This window comes from Malaclemys terrapin, chromosome 6, assembly GCF_027887155.1.
Source record: "Malaclemys terrapin pileata isolate rMalTer1 chromosome 6, rMalTer1.hap1, whole genome shotgun sequence".
NCBI lineage: Eukaryota > Metazoa > Chordata > Testudines > Emydidae > Malaclemys > Malaclemys terrapin.
Window position 1 is genome coordinate 104,882,157 of NC_071510.1, and position 18,215 is coordinate 104,900,371.

The 18,215-nt window shown below is 42.6% G+C and overlaps 1 protein-coding gene across 6 annotated transcripts in view; it reads right to left on the minus strand.

The window, feature by feature from the left end:
* The window catches only part of GHR (growth hormone receptor), a 205,159-nt gene that overhangs the window by 88,009 nt on the left and 98,935 nt on the right, over nucleotides 1–18,215 (minus strand). For 5 of the 6 annotated variants that reach the window (XM_054031699.1, XM_054031700.1, XM_054031697.1 and 2 more), the window contains exon 2: nucleotides 13,557–13,637. In XM_054031699.1, coding sequence (XP_053887674.1) covers nucleotides 13,557–13,626 — 70 coding nt within the window. In that variant the 5' untranslated portion in view covers nucleotides 13,627–13,637. Of the gene's footprint in view, nucleotides 1–4,097; nucleotides 4,158–13,556; nucleotides 13,638–18,215 lie in introns of those variants that run through there. The other variant, XM_054031702.1, reaches the window with a different exon arrangement.

Below are 18,215 nucleotides of genomic sequence, written 5' to 3' on the forward strand. Positions count from 1 at the left end.
CAGAGCAATGCTTTTCAGTTACATCTTCTTCCCCATGTCATATCTGTTGTAGACTCATTCAAAAAAAAAAAAAAAGGTGCCAAGGACTTTTGGAATTGGCAATGGTGCATCTTTTCCTCCTCACCTTTGCACTGCCCATAAACTGAACAAATGCTTGCTTAAAATTTCCAGAAAATTTATTTAACTCCAGGCAGAGACCAACACAAGAAAACTTTAGCCCAAAAAGCAAAAGTTGTGAAAATATATAGATGGATCAAAACAAATGGTTTGAATGGCAAGCTATGTAACAATAATTATACTGATCGCTACCACTCCCACTAAATAATTATGTTAATATGTTCTATTTAATAGTTATCTGTAACCAGCTTCTTTAGCACTTGCAGTGCCATGTTAAATGATACGTTTTGCAGCCAGTATTCCAATGCCTAGTTTTTCAATGGTGAAATGACAATACATCAGTTCAAAAGATGTAATGAAACTGAGCATCATGCTAATTTGTATATTCATATGAAAATGTTTCAGACTGGCATTTGTTGAACGCTAGCACATTCTGTCTCTTGCAAAAGGTATAAGTGACAGCCACTAAGTGCCTTTCAAGCCAAACACCACTTTAGAGCAGCATGTGCCAGCAGAACACGTTATTATTGTAGTCACTTTGTCTCCTGAAAAGAGGAAAACGCAGGGTTAGGGCCATATATATTTTAATTTAAATAGAAATGAGCCCAAGTGAAAACCCTTGATCCAAATGCCCCAGAACTTGGGTTCTGTCTCTGAATTATGTGGGGTCAGCCCCATTTCTAAAATCAAGCTTGTACTGTGTGGGTGTGTGTGTGTGGGGGGGGGGAACTAGACCTAATACAGAATCACAAATACTGCACTACAATAAATCCTCCTGAATATATTTCAGAATGTTGATAGTTAGAGTTAGCCACAAAAGACAGGAGTCAGGATGGAATTCTGCCTTTTAATAACCAATTGTACTTTGTAGTCCAGACCTATATTCCATCAGCGAAGTCTTGGAAACTATGCGTACAAACTCCATGAAAACAGGAGATCTAAAAGCCAACCTAGTCTTCAACCCTTGGCCTAGGGCTTAATTCCTACAGAACTTAATAGGAATAAAAGAGGATTCTACAGAAAATACAGGATATCGTTGATGCTATAGGATTTTTGAACCATCATAATAAAAATTCTGTATTCAGGGATAAAATTGTCTATTAAGTTATAGGATGGTCAAGGTCTTCATTTTTAGTTTTTAATTTTTTTAAATTTTACAGAAATTTTATTTTACAAAAATAAAAAAACAGGTGAAAAATTATACAAAAATTGTTACCACCATTTTCTGGGTAAATATTAGGGTTAATATTGGGGGATGGGAAAACAGAGGGAAAAAAGCAACAAATAGGGAAAAGTAAGTACTTCTGACCTGGCTCCATGCTCTGGAAGGATAGACGGTAGCTTGGTTAGAGCTGGGAGTTCAGCACTTCTTTTTTTAAAGATTCAGCATTGAGGCGTGTGTGTGTGTGTCTGTCTTTTAATATGCTGCCTTACTTTAACAGAAAGCCTTGCATTTACACTGACAATTTATTAAGAAACATCTACTTAATATATGGGATTAACATAATTGGTAACAATCTGTATTTTCACATACTTGAGTGGTCCAAAATTCAGGTTAAAAAAAAAATTTGTAAAAATCAGTTGTAAAACCTGGGAATTTTTGGTAAGAACAGAAAACAAAGGGCCTTCTGAATGGTTCATGAAACTCTAAAAAGATCACTTTTTTTAGGTGATGAAAAGTGCTGTGTAGGAGCTCGCTGTTATTATTAAATTTTATAGGACTTTATAGAAAGAGCATAAAAAAAGAGCAAGCTGTAACACACCACCTCTCGCCCTACTGCATTGCTGGGCCTGTTCATGAGCGAGGAAACACTAATGAGTAATCTCCCCCCGCAGCAGAATTGCTATCTATTCCTACCCTATCCCTCTTTCTCTCTTGGGTTGTACAGAGATTGGTAGTTCCTACAGCCCTGGGGACCTCTCAGTGTGAGGAGCCCCTTACTCTGCCCCCCTGTGGGTTCCTAGCCACCTTGGCATATAGTGGGGAGAAAGATGTGCTTCTTCCTCTATAATTACTACCCTTTGGGTTTGAGGATTCCTGTATTTCAGGTGAGTGTTCATCCTCTGCAACTGCAGCTGGGTGTTGGGAGGAGAAACCTTTAGGCCGCTAAGGAAGAAGTGCTCTCTCCGAATGCCACAAAGTGTCTAGCAAGGTGGTGCCCAAGAGGATCATGGGACTTCCACATGCTCAGTAGCTGAGGCAGCTTTGAGCGGCATAGGGCCCTTCTATATGAGATCTGCCTAAATACCATTAAAAATCTGTCCCCTAGTCTTTGTGTCAGTTCCCCATCTGTAAAATGGGGGATAATTGTTCTTCTCAACCTCACAGAAGTGTTAGGAGGTAACTACATTAAAGACTGAGGTGCTCAGCAGTAGTGTATTAGCCACTGGGCCAATGGGGCCTGTGCCCAGGGGCTCCGGCCAATTGGGGGCCCCCCAGAAAAATGGACACCCCCGCTCCTGCCAGGGATGAGGGGTCAGGTGCTGGGGCCTGCCCCACTCTGTCCACCTGGCACGCCTGCTAGAAAGTGGGGTTTGGGTGTGGGGGTTTGCCCTGCTCTGCCCGCCCAGCACCCCCACACCCCGACTCCTTACCCAACAGGAGCATGGAAGGGGGAGCAAGGGGGACTGCAGGTGGAAGGGGTAGAAGGGTCCCCCACTTACAGTGACCCAGGGCCCCACAAAACTAATCCGCCTCTGGTGCTCAGCTACCATAGTGATGGGGACCATACAAGGACCTAAGACAGACAGATAAATGACCTGGTTTTTCAAACGTACTAACCAGGCCACAACAACTTACATAGGAATTCCTGGGTGCTCAGCACTTAATCAGGCTAGATACCTAATTATGGATATTTTTGAAATGAGAGCCCCCAAATTTAAAAGCTCACACAACACAGGTGAAATACATTTTTCGAGAGCAGGGTTCTCAAAGGAGAGATGACTTCATGCAATGGACAAAGTCTCTTAATAGGGCATACTGGTAAAATTAACACAAACCTGTAGTATTTGGCACTTATATAGTAGCACCCAAACAGACACTGGGATGAACTGAATTCTCTAATTTAGTTATTCTTTTGCCTGAATCACCAACCGTTTCAAGTCAGCATTGGTTTGCTTAACATCACAGCCATAGAATTCTGTTTGTAGAATCTGCCAAAACTAGGTTCAGCTACAAGAGAGAATAGTATTCAGCATTAAATCTGGTGGAGCTCAGTAACCTGAAAGGTGATAATCCAGACGTTTGTTTATGTGGAGAAGACCAGACATCTTCCTTACCATGTCAATATTTCCCTTGTCTTTTCTGTACACTGGATTCTGTTGCAGTTGTGCACTACACACAACTCTAGAAAGCAATAGAGTCCTACATTAACCAAGCTTTAGTAGAAAGTGTAGAAAATTGAAATTTGTTTTGCAAGAAATATTGACATTTCAAATTCTGTTTTAATTCCGATTTAGAACAAAACCAACTATCTTCAAAGTTTCAAGAAATGGAAATTCTGGAAAAAAAAAAAAAAAAAAGGTTTCCAAAATTTTGTTTTGGAAAAAATGTGAAGTTTATTTTCAAAAGAATTGTTTTGATTTTTTTCATTTTTTAAATAAGTTTTTGACATTATTTCATGACATGCCAGTAGTAAGTAGCTCATAATGACCTATCATATAACATATAGTTCATAATGACCTGTCATATAACATGGGGCCATAATGACAAAATATGAAATGGAATATTGTGACTATCAAATTATCTTTATATTTTATTTTTAAAATCACTTCGGGCAGCTGCTACTTCAGATATTTCAATCAGTGCTCTTTTTAGATCAAAGTTTGTGTTTCAGTGAAACAGTCCCAGAATGAAGAAAAGTTGGTAAGAACTCAATGTATTAATTAGAGGAGTGGCTGTTTACAATATTTTCATATTAGCCTGGAGTAATTTTTCTAGGATAATTAAAAGAGCTCTAATTAGTACACTGAGTTCTTACCTTGTTTTCTTGTTGAAAGCATCAAGCTGTTTTATTACAACACAAAAGGGAGACACTTTGATCTAAAAAATAAGATAAGACTGTTTCAATCAGTGTTAAGTAGCCTTTTAGCTAAATAAAAATAGAATAATGGCACTTATTTTATACCTTCAAAAACACTGCCACTCCAAGTATAACTGCTAGAATAATTTGTGTAGTCAAAAACCTGTGTTATAATATCAGCTTTATTTTGTACATTTTATCAAAGAGCCCGTGGATTACATCCTTATCTCAAGTTAGAAGCTACAGTTCTGCCAAACACTTAGCATGTGATGAACTTTAAACCATAAGTTTAAGTGCTTTGCTGAAGAGGGGTAAGCCTGCTGTTGTGTTTAAACAAAGCATTTAGCACATTAACCTAAAATCAAGTTTAGAGGGATTGTGTGTTATCTAAGTGCCAACTGCTATAGTATCAAGGCTATGATTAATGTGCATTCATGGCTCCCATTACAGTGAGATGGCCTTACTGCATCAGAGAGAATTAAATATCAGCAAATCCTATTTGTACTACATAGTAAATTTCTCATATAGATACACAATTCCATGTGAGTACAACAGAAGTTGTGTTTGTGTTCCTAAGTCCAGACTTTGTCCCTACTTCCTTGTCTGAAATACTCCTCTTATTTATTACAGCCTCACACAGAGGTGTCCCTCTGTTTATGGTTGTCAACACTTCTGTCATAAAATCATAAAAGCTTCTCGAGAGCTAAATCATTCCAAGCTCAAACCTGGCAAAGAAAAGCCACCGCCCACAGACACGTAATGTTTCTTGGGAGAAAACAATGTGATATGTCCATTTATGTCTTTGTTGTAGACAAAAATTGCTTAACAATGAGAAATACTGCTGATTCTGATTTTATTTCAATTAAATGTGGCTGCATTGTTTACATGAAGCTTTGCAAGCAATTTCTCTTTTCAGCAGACTGATATTTAATGAAATGCCTGTAGTACCAAGAGCTGAAAGGTAGCTCAAGCAAATATGTATTAATTATACATTTTGGCTGGAGTTTGTCAGCTATGATGGGTCCATTCTGTGCAACTGCATACTGTAAAAATGGTTGCCAGTCTAGTGCATGCTGTATAGTGGAATGCCTTTTTAAAATGACTACACCAACACTACAAAATACATTCCTTACTACACGTCCATAATAGGCAAAGGGAAAGGGTACTGCTTTTAATGTACAGTCACAGCATACACTAGAATGGCTTTGTTGGAAATATTGAATTGTATGTTGTGAATTAAGACTACTATACAAATATCATAATCATACAATGCCCATTAGCATGCCCTCAGAACACAAAGCTGGTACAGTAAATTACAGGTTTTTCTTTATTTATGAAAAAAGGCCCCAAGACAATAAACTTCAGAGTTTTGATCATTATTAAAGCTCTCAAAGAGAAGAAAGCTCAGTTCTGGATTTTAAAGTTTTCCACGTGCCTAGGAATTGCAGGGTCGCCTATGTGAACAATTGGTTGGTTGATTTCCATGCATTATACATGGGTGGGATTTTCCAAAGTGCTCAGCAATGGCCTAACTCTGCTTCCATTACATGCAATGACGTTAGACCAGTGTTGAACACTTTGGAAAATCTCATCCTTTGTAGTCTAATTCTGCAGCAGGGCTGCCTGAGGGGGGCAAGTGGGGCAATTTGCCCCGGCCCCATGACAGTTTTTCGGGGCCCCTGGAGCAGGGTCCTTCACTCGGGGGGGGGGGGAAGAGGGAGGAAGAAGGGGAGGGAGTAAAGACTGCAGATCTTACGTGGACATATTCAAATATGGTTTGGTTTTGCTTTTATTAATCATGAATGACTTTTTACATATGTTCAGGTTGGCAAATTAACATTACAAGGCAGCATAGCTGGAGTTATTACTGGATCAAAGTTTATTCCAGAATCTAAACAGAACAGGATGTGCCTGGCCTCTTTTCCACTGGGAAAAGATTGGATTTGGAACCACTCGAGCTGATGTGTTGTTCCACTAGCTGGGACTGGTTCCCAATCCTCTCTTCCTTTCCCTCATCTGAGGCATGCGGCTTGTTCGACAGCCTGCCATAGTTCAGCAGAAGTGAACAGACAAAATCATTCTTGCCTTGTAAGCAGTTTGCAACCTGTGACTGCCACAGTTTAAACTTACAACAATTTATTTTTTGGTAAAGGTCTTTTGATGTTGCCACGTACCTTAAAATATTTTGTTTTCATTATAAGTATTTAATACAAAGTTATTTTTAATTTATAATTTCTAAAATATAAACCAAATTATATGTACATTAACTCTGTCTTACTAGAGCCACGATTATTATCACACAATACAAAATAGTGACCTGTTAGTAAATCATCATAGCCTCTTGCTCATTAGCTACAAATAAAGCTACAGGGTAAAATTTTCGAGAGCTCCTAAGTCCCATTTTCTAAAATGATCTCAGGTCAGGTTTTTAAAGGTAGTTAGGTGCCTGACTACCTTTAAAAAGCTGGTTCCTAAGCACCTAGCAGCCTAAATCCCATTGACTTTAAACCAGACTTAGTGCCCAGATCCCCAAGGATATTTAGATGCCTAGCTCTCACTGAAACCAATGGGAGTTAGGTGCCTACCCTAAGCCTAAGCTCCTGTGTGTCTAAGGCTACATCTTCACTACGGGGGGGGGGGGGGGGGGTGTCGATTTAAGATACGCAAATTCAGCTATGCGAATAGCGTAGCTGAATTCAACGTATTGCAGCCGACTTACCCCGCTGTAGGGACGGCGGCAAAATCGACCTCTGTGGCTTCCCGTCGACGGTGCTTACTCCCACCTCCGCTGGTGGAGTAAGAGCGTCGATTCAGGGATCGATTGTCGCGTCCCAATGGGACGCGATAAATTGATCCCCGAGAGGTCGATTTCTACCCGCCGATTCAGGCGGGTAGTGTAGACCCAGCCTTAGTTATGAAAATGGGACCTAGGCACCTTTGAAAGTTTTATCCATGGTGCCTCCACATTTGTTAGTAACTGAAACCTTGCTGTCCCACTACTATGACCCTTCTCTCCTCCATACACCCCTCATTATGTTCTCTACCCCCCAATCACATTGTGTCTTTATGACATCAGTTTTATAGGGCAGACTCCTTTATTCAATGTTTGCACAGCAACTACCACTTGATATATTTTTGCATAGGGAGGACGGTATTTTGAGACACCCCAAACTACTCTCACTTGTGATTTGCAATTTGAATTCAGGTCTCTCGGTGCCATTGATGAGGAAGCACGTGAGACAATCTACTAACGGTAGCATAAGAAATTTACAAGCCAGGCTGCTAACACTGAAAGAGTAGGGGGCTAAACTGCACAGAAGCTCTGATCCAGCACCCACTGTAGTCAATGGAAAGGCTTCAATGGGAGGTGGACCAAGCCATGACAATGAATGGGTAGACCACGGTGTGACGATGTATCCCATAATGCTTTATGGGAATATGACATAACTGAAGTATGTTTTATGCTACGTGTGCCATGTAACATATCTCTGTAAAGGTTATGGTCTACTGTAGCTATTCATCCTATTTGTACATATATATCATTTTTGTACTTGAAGTTAAGAATATTGGCTGTGTATTTGCTTGATTTCTAAGTTAGCTTTGTGAGGCATTTGGTCAGCTTCTTTAGAAAAGAAATCGCAAAGTTAAGTGCCCAATCAAGAAGCACCTAAGGAACAATGCATCTTGGAATGCTCCAATCCACATAAGTGGTCTTCCTGGAGACATACAAGATACCATTTGGGCAATGGCTTCTGCCTGTAAAGACTGTCATGCATGGACATGTGACTTGCCCAGGTGATTCCAGAACTCCATCTTGGAGCTGGACTTTGCATAGGAGAGAGGCAGCGGTTTCCACCCACAAGAGAAAGTCTATTTAAGCCCGTGGGAGACCCCTCCATTTTGTCTTCAGCTGGTTAAAAAGAGAGCCTCTCGACCCCCAAGAATACCTGAAAGAAACTGAAACAAATGACAGTCACTACGGGGGTGTGAGTGACAGGCCCGGCTCCAGGGTTTTGGCCACCCTAAGCAGCCAAACAAAAACAAAAATAAAAAGCCGCAATCATGATCTGCGGCGGCAATTTGGCGGGAGGTCCTTTGCTCCGAATGGGAGCGAGGGACCGTCCGCCGAATGAACAGCTAGACGTGCCGCCCCTCTCCGGAGTAGCCGCCCCAAGCACCTGCTTGGCAAGCTGGTGCCTGGAGCCGGCCCTGGTGAGTGATTGCTGGACCCAGACTAGCAGGAGACTAGTCTGTAAAAGGAAGCTTACGGAAACTGGTAAGGTATTATTTGCATTCAGTTTTCTTAGACAGACTTGTGTGTTTGATTTTATTTTACTTGGTAATTCACTTTGTTTTGTCTGTTACTACTTGAAAACACTTAAATCCTACTTTCTGTATTTAATAAAATAATTTTTACTTATTAATTAACCCAGAGTATTAAGACCTGGGGGACAGACGGCAAACAGCGGTGCATATCTCTCCATCAGTGTTATAGAGGGCGAACAATTTATGAGTTTACCCTGTATACGCTTTATACTGGGTAAAACGGATTTATTTGGGTTTATACCCCACTGGGAGTTGGACATCTAAGTGTTAAAGATAAAAACACTTCTGTGAGCTGCATTCAGTTTAATCTGCAGCTTTGGGGTAAGTAATTCAGACCCTGGGTCGGTGTTGAAACAGACGGGCGTGTCTGGTTCAGCAAAACAGGGTGCTGGGGTCCCGAGCTGGCAGGGAAAGCAGGGACAGAAGTAGTCTTGGCACATCAGTTGGCAGCTCCCAAAAGGGTTTCTGTAATTTAACCCATCACACATGGTACAAGATCTGATCATGAATGCCTTGCAGTTCCTCAGTAGGGTTGCCAACTTTCTAATTGCAGAAAACCAAACACCTGTGCCCTGCCCCTGCTCCGCCCTGAGGCTCTGTCCCACCCACTCCATCCCCCCTCTAGGGTTGCCAGGCATCTGGTTTTCTACTGGAAAACCCAGTCGAAAAGAGACCCTCTGGCATTAACAGACCGGTTGGCAGCACAGCAGGGCTGGCAGAATCCCTGCACGGCTCCTGGGAAGCAACCGGTATATCCGGCTCTTAGACAGAGGGGCAGCCAGGGAGGCTCCGTGCGTGGCCCCCGCCTGCAGCTGCCACTCCGAGTGCCAGCTCCGCAGCTCCCATTGTGAGTTCATTTTAGGCTCCCTCACACATGGAACATGCCTTAATTGCCTACTGTGGTTCTGCTTCCCCCACCCTCTGTTTATTTGTCTCTAGATCGTAAGATCCTCAGCACAGGGACTATCCTTTTTGAGTACCTGGAATGTGCCTAGCAAGTAGTAGGCACTACGGTACATCTGAAATCAATTATTATTGCCTGTAGGTACAAACACTCTCAGTTCACGTGGCACCAATCCTGTGAGGTGCTGTGCCCCCACAGCTCCTACTGACTTCAACAAGAGACAATGGTGCTTGCCATCTTATACCACTTTTCCAGGACCACACATGTGTGATGAATCCGAGCCAAGCTGGGACCCAGGGTTCAAGCCCTATTGCTTTGTGGTGTAGATGCAGCCCTCCTGGACTCGTGCTCTGGGAGTCCACCAAAAGTATCCCACAATCCCATGGGCCAACTTTCTTTTTGTCCTCTGGTCAAGTTTGGTGAACAGGTAAGATTTCCCACACTGCATCACAAAGGGCTACAGCAGCCACATTTTGGGAGGGCTCTAGGGAGTCTGGACATGGATGGTTGAACTCGGGTCTGCATAAAGCAATGTAGACGCTAGAGCCCCAGACTGGGATGCAGGGTTCAATAATTCCTATGCTGGGGTTACACATCAGTGTAGTTGCTCAAACCCTAGGTTAACAAACCCAGGGTCTACTAACTCAATTTCTGCTAGCCCTGGGTTTCCATTGCAGTATAGAAACAAGCTCTCATGGTCCCAAGAAGTGGGCAGACCTCTCCTTGCACCTGTGTGGAGCCCCACTGATTTCAATGGGACTTCATGGGGATGGGCATACGGGTCTACCCCTGTGGAGCAGATTGCAGGATCGGGGGGAAATGGGCACAATTCATTTACACAGCATCTTGCTATCTAAATAAAATGTTTGCTGGCTTTTAACAACCTCATTCACAAAAAGGCACCCATTCACATCCACAAACTTTTCCTTGTCTTGCAGTTTATGTTCCTCAGGCACTTTTGTATTAGGTTTCTATTCTGAACACATTATACTTTACCATCACCTTTTGGCTGACAGCTACAGATCACAAACAGCAGCAGTAGAACAGCAGAGTACAATACCCTTCTGTTTGTTTTGCTTGTCATTCTGCCCAGCTCTACTGTAATTCAGAAGTGCTGGCATATGTTTGACATATGAAATACATCCCTGGGAAGAAAGCCTGCCCAAGGTCTAATCATCACTTAAGCCCATTCTAGCCCTCAAAATAGGACTTAAATTCTACTTATTCTACTTTCATGACTTTCAGATGGCAAAGAGACTGGCATTTTTACCAAAAGAAATGCATTTTGCTCCTTAAGTGCTTTAATTCACAAAGCAGGTTGAGGGGAGAATCTCTTTGATCAGCACATTCCACTATCTAAAATGAGCCTGTCTGGTTTAGAATGCAGCACACGGATTTGCAGAAAAACTCAGTGCAGCTAGTCCACATCTCAACTGCCAGAAGAGCTCAGAACTCTCTTAAACCCATAAACCAAGAGAGAGGGAGACATCAATCTGTTCCTGCACCCATGGTGTCTAAATGAGTGAGTTTTATAGCATTTCAAATGGCCACTTAATTACTCCATTGTGAAATCTAGACAATGAGGGTGAGGGGAGTAAAACCTGGGACGTTTTAACTTTTGTTGTACAGTTCGGCCTTTAGAAAGGAATTACCAATACTCATTACATTGCTTAATAAGTCCACCAAGAAAAATAAAATAAAAAAAGATTTCCCAAACTTAGGGGTTTGCCCAGACCAAGAAGCAGCTTGGAGATTTTGCTACTGTTAGTACAGCTGCAAGTTGTAAGTGGCACCCAAAGGGAAACAGGTTTTAGGACATAGTTTTATCCACCAAATTGTTTGTCATATCCACCAAGTTGCTTGTCATAAAGAGCCTTTTCTTTTGACTGTATCACATGATGGAACAGGACATAAAGAAAGAAAAAGTGGTTCCAGCCCATTTTGGGTAGCAAAATAAACACATCAGCGACTATCAGACTGACCTACGTTTCTTACATATGAACATTCATTTTCAAAGGATCTCTTGGGTAAGCAGACTCAATGGACTGTAAAAATTTGATCCATGCAAACAGAAAATGGGGGAAAGCCCAGCAAATAACTTACATCATCACTGAATGCTAAAAATAGCATTCTTTGGTAACAAATGCTATATAAGGGTGAAATTTACTCTGTGCAGGAGGCCAGCCCAAGGGCTAGGCACCACTTCAAGCCTTCGTAACAGGCTTTTTCGTTACCATATTTAAAAAATAAAAAAAGAGGACACTCCACGGGGCCCTGGCCCTGCCCCTTTCCCACCCCCGGCCCCGCCCCAACTCTGCTCCTTTCCCAAAGTCCCTGCCCTAACTCCGCCCCCTCCCCTGAGTGCCCCGCATTCCCCCTCCTCCCTCCCAGCCACGTGAAAAGGGCTGCCCGAGCGCTACCGGCTTCACAGTTTGCCGGGCAGCCCCCAGACCCTGGGTCCCCGGCCAGCGCTTCCCCAGCGCAGCTGGAACCCAGGAGGGGAAGCGCCCAGCCGGGGGCGCAGGGTCTGGAGGCTGCCTGGCAAACCGTGAAGCCGGTAGCGCTCAGGCTTCGGGCAGCCCCCTTGCCTCCGGACCCTGCGCCCCCAGCCGGGCACTTCCCCTCCTGGGCTCCGGCGGCTGTGCTCCTCCCCTGACTCTTCAGCTCTGTTTAAGAGCCGAGCTGCCCGAGCGCTACTGGCTTAGGGCAGCCCCCGGAGCCCAGGAGGGGAAGTGCCCGGCCGGTGGCTCAGGGTCCGGAGGCATGGGGGCTGCCCGAAGCCGGTAGCGCTCGGGCAGCTCGGCTCTAAACAGAGCAGAAGAGTCAAGGTAGGGAGTACAGCAGCCGCAGGAGGGGAAGTGCCTGGCCGGTGGTATTTTTCCCGGACATGTTCGACTTTTTGGCAGTTCCCCCCGGATAGGGGTTTGATTACCAAAAAGCTGGACATGTCTGGGAAAAACCGGACGTATGGTAACCCTACGTAACAGTATTTAATAGAGACTTGTGCTGGCTCTCTATAAATAAGTGAATTTCACTTTAAAGTTGATAAGATACAGTACAGATTAAAAAAAACTCTGATGCTATCCTTCCACCTTCATTATTTTACTAACTTCTATAGTATATCTATAGCAATTTAGTGCTTTAAATTACAAAAGAAGTAAAAAATTTTCCTCCACCATTTGTGACAGTAGCACTACTGCTTCCATTGCTGGCTGGCCTCAGCCTACCAAATGTAAAAAATACAAAACAGAGCAACCATACCTGAACAAAACAAGCAATGAAGAACTCCAAACAAAATTAAAATCAACCAACCCAGTGCTAAAGAAAAATGAAAGCTTCCTGACCAGCAAGAGTCAGAAATATGCTCAAGAGAATTTTACAGTAGATCTAGATGGCAGTAGGGTAATTACATCATATTTGATTGCTACTGATCAACTCAAATAAAAGTAAGGAACCTGACTTAATGAGTGGTCTGGCCAGTTGATGTTAACAATATCAACAGTCCTGTGTCCTCTTTCAGACCTTTTATACTGATTTTACTCCATCCTCAGTAGTTTCCCCTACTGGAATTTTTTGTACGGCTTGCTCATATGGTGCTGGCTTTAAACTTGACATCTGCATCGTGAAAATGCTTCCTTCTTACTTCTATCCATTTTAACGTTAAGTGCATCATGAAATTAAAATGAACTCTTTTTGAAAAAACATAGAATTCTTTTATAATCTCTGTACCAGAGAGGTGCTCTCAGCACAGGGTGGCATTTCAAGAATCAGGATAAATAAGACTAAAAGAGCTCTGCCCTGATCTCAGACAAGTAGAGATTATTAAATCATTAAATCTTAAATCAGCAACTGAACATATCCCCAGGAAGTTTCAGTTAGTTTCCCATCCTGAGTTGCAAGCAGCACAATTTGCTTTAGACTGACTTGTAATTTTCTCTTTGGATGTGTAGATATCAAACAAACACTGATCCCACTTCCATCTCATCCAGTGCCATGAGCCGTTGGCTGTATGTTAAATTCACCACTCCTTTTATGCTGTAGCACTTTGTCTTAAACTCATCTATGGCCTTAAAGATAACAGCTACATTTTCTTTTTCAGAAAATCTGCAGTGCACACACTTTGCAGAGACCAAAGAACTCAGACGTCACCAACAACGGCCAAAAGATGTTTAAACTCAATAACTCACCTTCGCTTGTAGAAAGAGAATCATTTGCACAAACCAGTGCCAGAATAAACAACAGCTGCCGAAGATCCATACCTCTGGGTTCTGCAATCATAAAAGACAGTACAATCAGATTCTTTATGAACTCGTCTCATTACATTTAAATGCGGTTTAATGTATCATCTAGTTTATTTAATTTCTGAATGGAGTTAAAGAAAACGTTTATGAGGGAAGCATGTTAGAATACATTTTATGGCCTCAAAGTCCTACATTATATTACTCTCTATGACAGACAGTAAATACTACTTCCAGAGGACTGCTCGTTTAATAAATACTGAGGGCAATGAGGGATTTTCTGGCCTTGGCCTATATTCCAGGAATGCTCCTTCACCACATTTTCCCCACACAGCCTTTTGAGAATGAAATGAAAGGATTATCTTGTATTCCCTTGGAAAATAAGAGATGTTAGTAACACATTTTTAAAGGGGAAGAGATTTTGTTTCATTTGCAGTAGCTCACATTTCTCAAAAGTTCTGCTGGTTTCTCTCCTTTACCTTAGTGGACTTCCAGTGCTATGTTACCTACCATATTGTTAGCATCACCAGAAAAACAGTAAAGATAAACTGAATAGGGTTCAAAGAAGAGCCAGGGAAACGATTAGAGGATTTGAAAACAAAGCTTATAGTGGTGGTTCTCAACCTGCGGCCCAACTGGCACAGAGCTTTGGCCCATGTGACATCCTCAGGGCCATAGAGCAGTGAGCTCAAGAAGAAGTGAGAAAAATACAATCTGTGGGTCTTGCTGCACTTACAGGGAACACACTGTTGAAGCATTCATGAGGCAGACTGGATGGAGAGGAGACACAGCACTTGCTAACAAATTTATGAGCAACCAGCTCAGACTGAGACTGCTTAAGCCTCTGGTAATATTTAATTCACACTGAGCATGCTCAGAGGCTCACAGGTATTAATCTAGTGACTTGACTATGTAACTTCGAACACTTGTCCTTACAAGGAACGAGACCACCACAAAGCCCTACTAGCAACTGAGCCATAGAGGTATTATTGGATGTGGTCCACATAGCACATTGTGGGTCACATATGCGGTCCACAATGGTAAATAGGTTGAGAATCACTGGCTTATAGTAATAAACTAATTAGATTGGGCTTCTTAAGTGTAACAGAGAAGGTTCAGGGATGACTAGGTTACAGTCTAAGTACCCACAAAGGGAACAAATATTTGAAAATGGGCTCCTCAGTCTAGCAGAGAAAGGTGTAACACTATTCAATGGCAGCAAATTGAAACTAGACAAATTCAGACTGGAAAGAAAAAGTGTATATTTTTAACCGTGAAAGCAATTAACCCCATTGGAACAATTTACCAAGGGCCGTGGTGAGTTCAATTCGCTGCTCTGCCAGAGTTCCTATGTGATCTCAAGCAAGTTACTTATTGTCTCTGTGCCTCAGTTCTCTGCAAGATAGGGATAATAGCGCTGCCCGACTTCAGAGGTGGTGTGAAGATAAAAGCATTAAGGACTGTGATGTGCTCAGACACTACAGTGATGGGGCCATATAAGTCCGTAAGATAGCTACCCTGTGTTTTTAGGGATATTATTAAAGACTTTCTTAAATAAGGGGTTCAATTCCCAAACAAATGCCAAGGCTGATCTAATGCTCCAGGAGACAGCATTGTGTCCTATGGCATGGGACTCCAGAGAACAAACTGTGCATCCCAGCTCTGTGGACTACTGGAGACATTCATTATGGAGTCACTTTATCAGCTTCATCATTAGGGCTGTTTTGTGATCTGAATTTTTAAACAGGATGGCAATCCCTCTATTGCACACTTTGAATGTTTGAATTTAGTCAGACAAGGTTGCCCTTATATAAATCGATGGCACGCCCTCATCTCGAATACTGCGTACAGATGTGGTCTCCTCATCTCAAAAAAGATATACTGGCACTAGAAAAGGTTCAGAAAAGGGCAACTAAAATGATTAAGGGTTTGGAACGGGTCCCATATGAGGAGAGATTAAAGGGGCTAGGACTCTTCCGCTTGGAAAAGAGGAGACTAAGGGGGGATATGATAGAGGTATATAAAATTATGAGTGATGTGGAGAAAGTGGATAAGGAAAAGTTATTTACTTATTCCCATAATACAAGAACTAGGGGTCTTCAAATGAAATTAATAGGCAGCAGGTTTAAAACAAATAAAAGGAAGTTCTTCTTCACGCAGCGCACAGTCAACTTGTGGAACTCCTTACCTGAGAAGGTTGTGAAGGATAGGACTATAACTGGATAAATTCATGTTTAAAAGAGAACTGGATAAATTCATGGTGGTTAAGTCCATTAATGGCTATTAGCCAGGATGGGTAAGGAATGGTGTCCCTAGCCTCTGTCTGTCAGAGGATGGAGATGGATGGCAGGAGAGAGATCACTTGATCATTGCTTGTTAGGTTCACTCCCTCTGGGGCACCTGGCATTGGCCACTGTCGGTAGACAGGATACTGGGCTAGATGGACCTTTGGTCTGATCCGGTACGGCCTTTCTTATGTTCTTAAGGTGGGTGAGACAGTATTTTTTATGGGACCAATTTCTGTGGGTGAGAAAGGCACTTTTGCGCTTACACAGAGCTCTACTTCAGATTCCTACCAACTTGTTCTCTTATGCATGCCTTCGTGTGTCTCAGAGGTGTGTCAGAGGGAAGGTATGATGGGAGATGATCCTCCTTGAAGGTGGTCCAATAGCAACCCAAGGTCCTTTACTAAAAGGAATTCTAGTTCTGAAGGCAACAGGGACTGAGCTCCTCACTTGTGTCCACAGCGCACACCTGCAGCACCAAAGGGGGCTTGGTAACCGCCCCCCCCCCCCAGGAGAACTATCCTGGAGGGTCGAAGAGAGGCTACAGAACAGTGATATGCTGCCACACTTCTGGCATTGACAGCTTGAGAATGATCTCAGAGGGGAAGGAGAGGAGAGATCTGTTCTAAGAGCTGAAGTAAAAAACAAAACACACCATGAAATTGTTCCTGGAACAGAAGATTGTTCTCAGGAGAAACCGTTCTTGTGAAATGGCAGCTGCCCTCTCATTAGACAGAGCCATAGCTTAGCAGAAATCCCCACAGGAATATCTAAAAGTGACAGCAGACTGCGACGCTGATGGCTGTCTCACAAATTGATTCCCACAAGGACAGCATTGTTCGGGGCTGGAACACTAGTTTAGTAAGAGATGGTTTCTCAAACTGCTTCCCCACCCCCAGCTTCAGAAAAACCAACCCTTTACATAGTCCAGTAATGGTTCCTTCCACCACATGCCATTAAGCGTAGGAGAAGACAAATTCCACTGTGAAGGCTCCTATTGCCTAGCAGATCAAAAAAACCCAACAACTGCAATGCACAGTATCTTGGGGAAAGCTGTGTGGTAAGGTGTATAAACTCTGCCCTGCAGTGGGCATGGGGGAGAGGGTTAAAACCAGCAAGAAAAGTTACAATAGCTGACTGTCCTCACTACAGTGAGTGCCAAGAACCCCTGCCACCAGGCAATGTTCATATGGGTCAGCTGGGGCTAATTGCGCCAACAGAGAAAGGGAGCCAGGAACTATAAAAAGGGAACGAATTTCTCTTTCTGTGTCTTTTATACCAGTGCTGGAATGATGATAGCCACAAAGAGATTTAAACTTGACTTCTGCTAGTCGGGTGCTAATGCTGTCAGTGTAGGCAGGGGTGACCCAGATTAAAAATCAGTACACAAAACCATGCTAGAGACAAGAAACCTAGCACAGTTTTTAGCTTACAGCATGGTTTGTAACACTGTTCTGTACTGGCCAGATATATCATCTCAACACCCTGTTAACAAGAATGTTATTCTAGAGACAGACCTCTGAACCTGGAGAGTCCCTGGGACCTCATAAAACAAAGGGAAAAGGACTTCAGAAAGCTATTTTGTCCTGAATATACTGACCTCTGGCTAGCACAAAAAGCTTTTTGCCTTTGCTACTAGCATCAACTCTCCAAACTTAAAACATAAGATCATTTCTACTGCAGTCAACTTCAGTGTAGTGAGCCTACCCTATTAAGTTCTTGGTTCCTGAAAATTTATACATAGCTTATTTGCCATAAGCTAAACAACAAAATTATTATTAAGAGTGTAGAACTGATTTGGGGAGGAAGGTTTAGTTTTCTCTGTGCTGCTAGGTAATGACAGGCAAGGAGAAAGGCATAGAAAACGTACAAGTAAAGATAAACGCACACAAATACCTCCATTACCAGTGATTATGAGTGTAGGGGAAAAATACATGCAACATCAGGGGCTTTAAAGCACAGAGCTATGCTGCATTTAAGATATATGTAACATTTATGGGAGAAGGAGGAGATTTATTACTGAGTTTAAATATATAGCCTTGCAGTGTTTTGCCAGGGAAAAGCTCTGTGTAATTCTTGCAGAGTATTTATACATTCCTCACAAATTACCTCATGGCAAGACTTGTGATAGCAAAGTCAGTCTCGTTTCTATTCTTGCATAATAAAATACAGATTCTGCCCAATGTACTTGGTGAAGGCATTTTGCCTGCTCACCCTTGCTCCACAGAATGCCAACAAGAAAGAACAATTCTCCAGTTAGAATGAGTTACAGCCCTTCAAATCTACAAAAATTAAAATGGTCACAGGCCCAAACAGTTACATC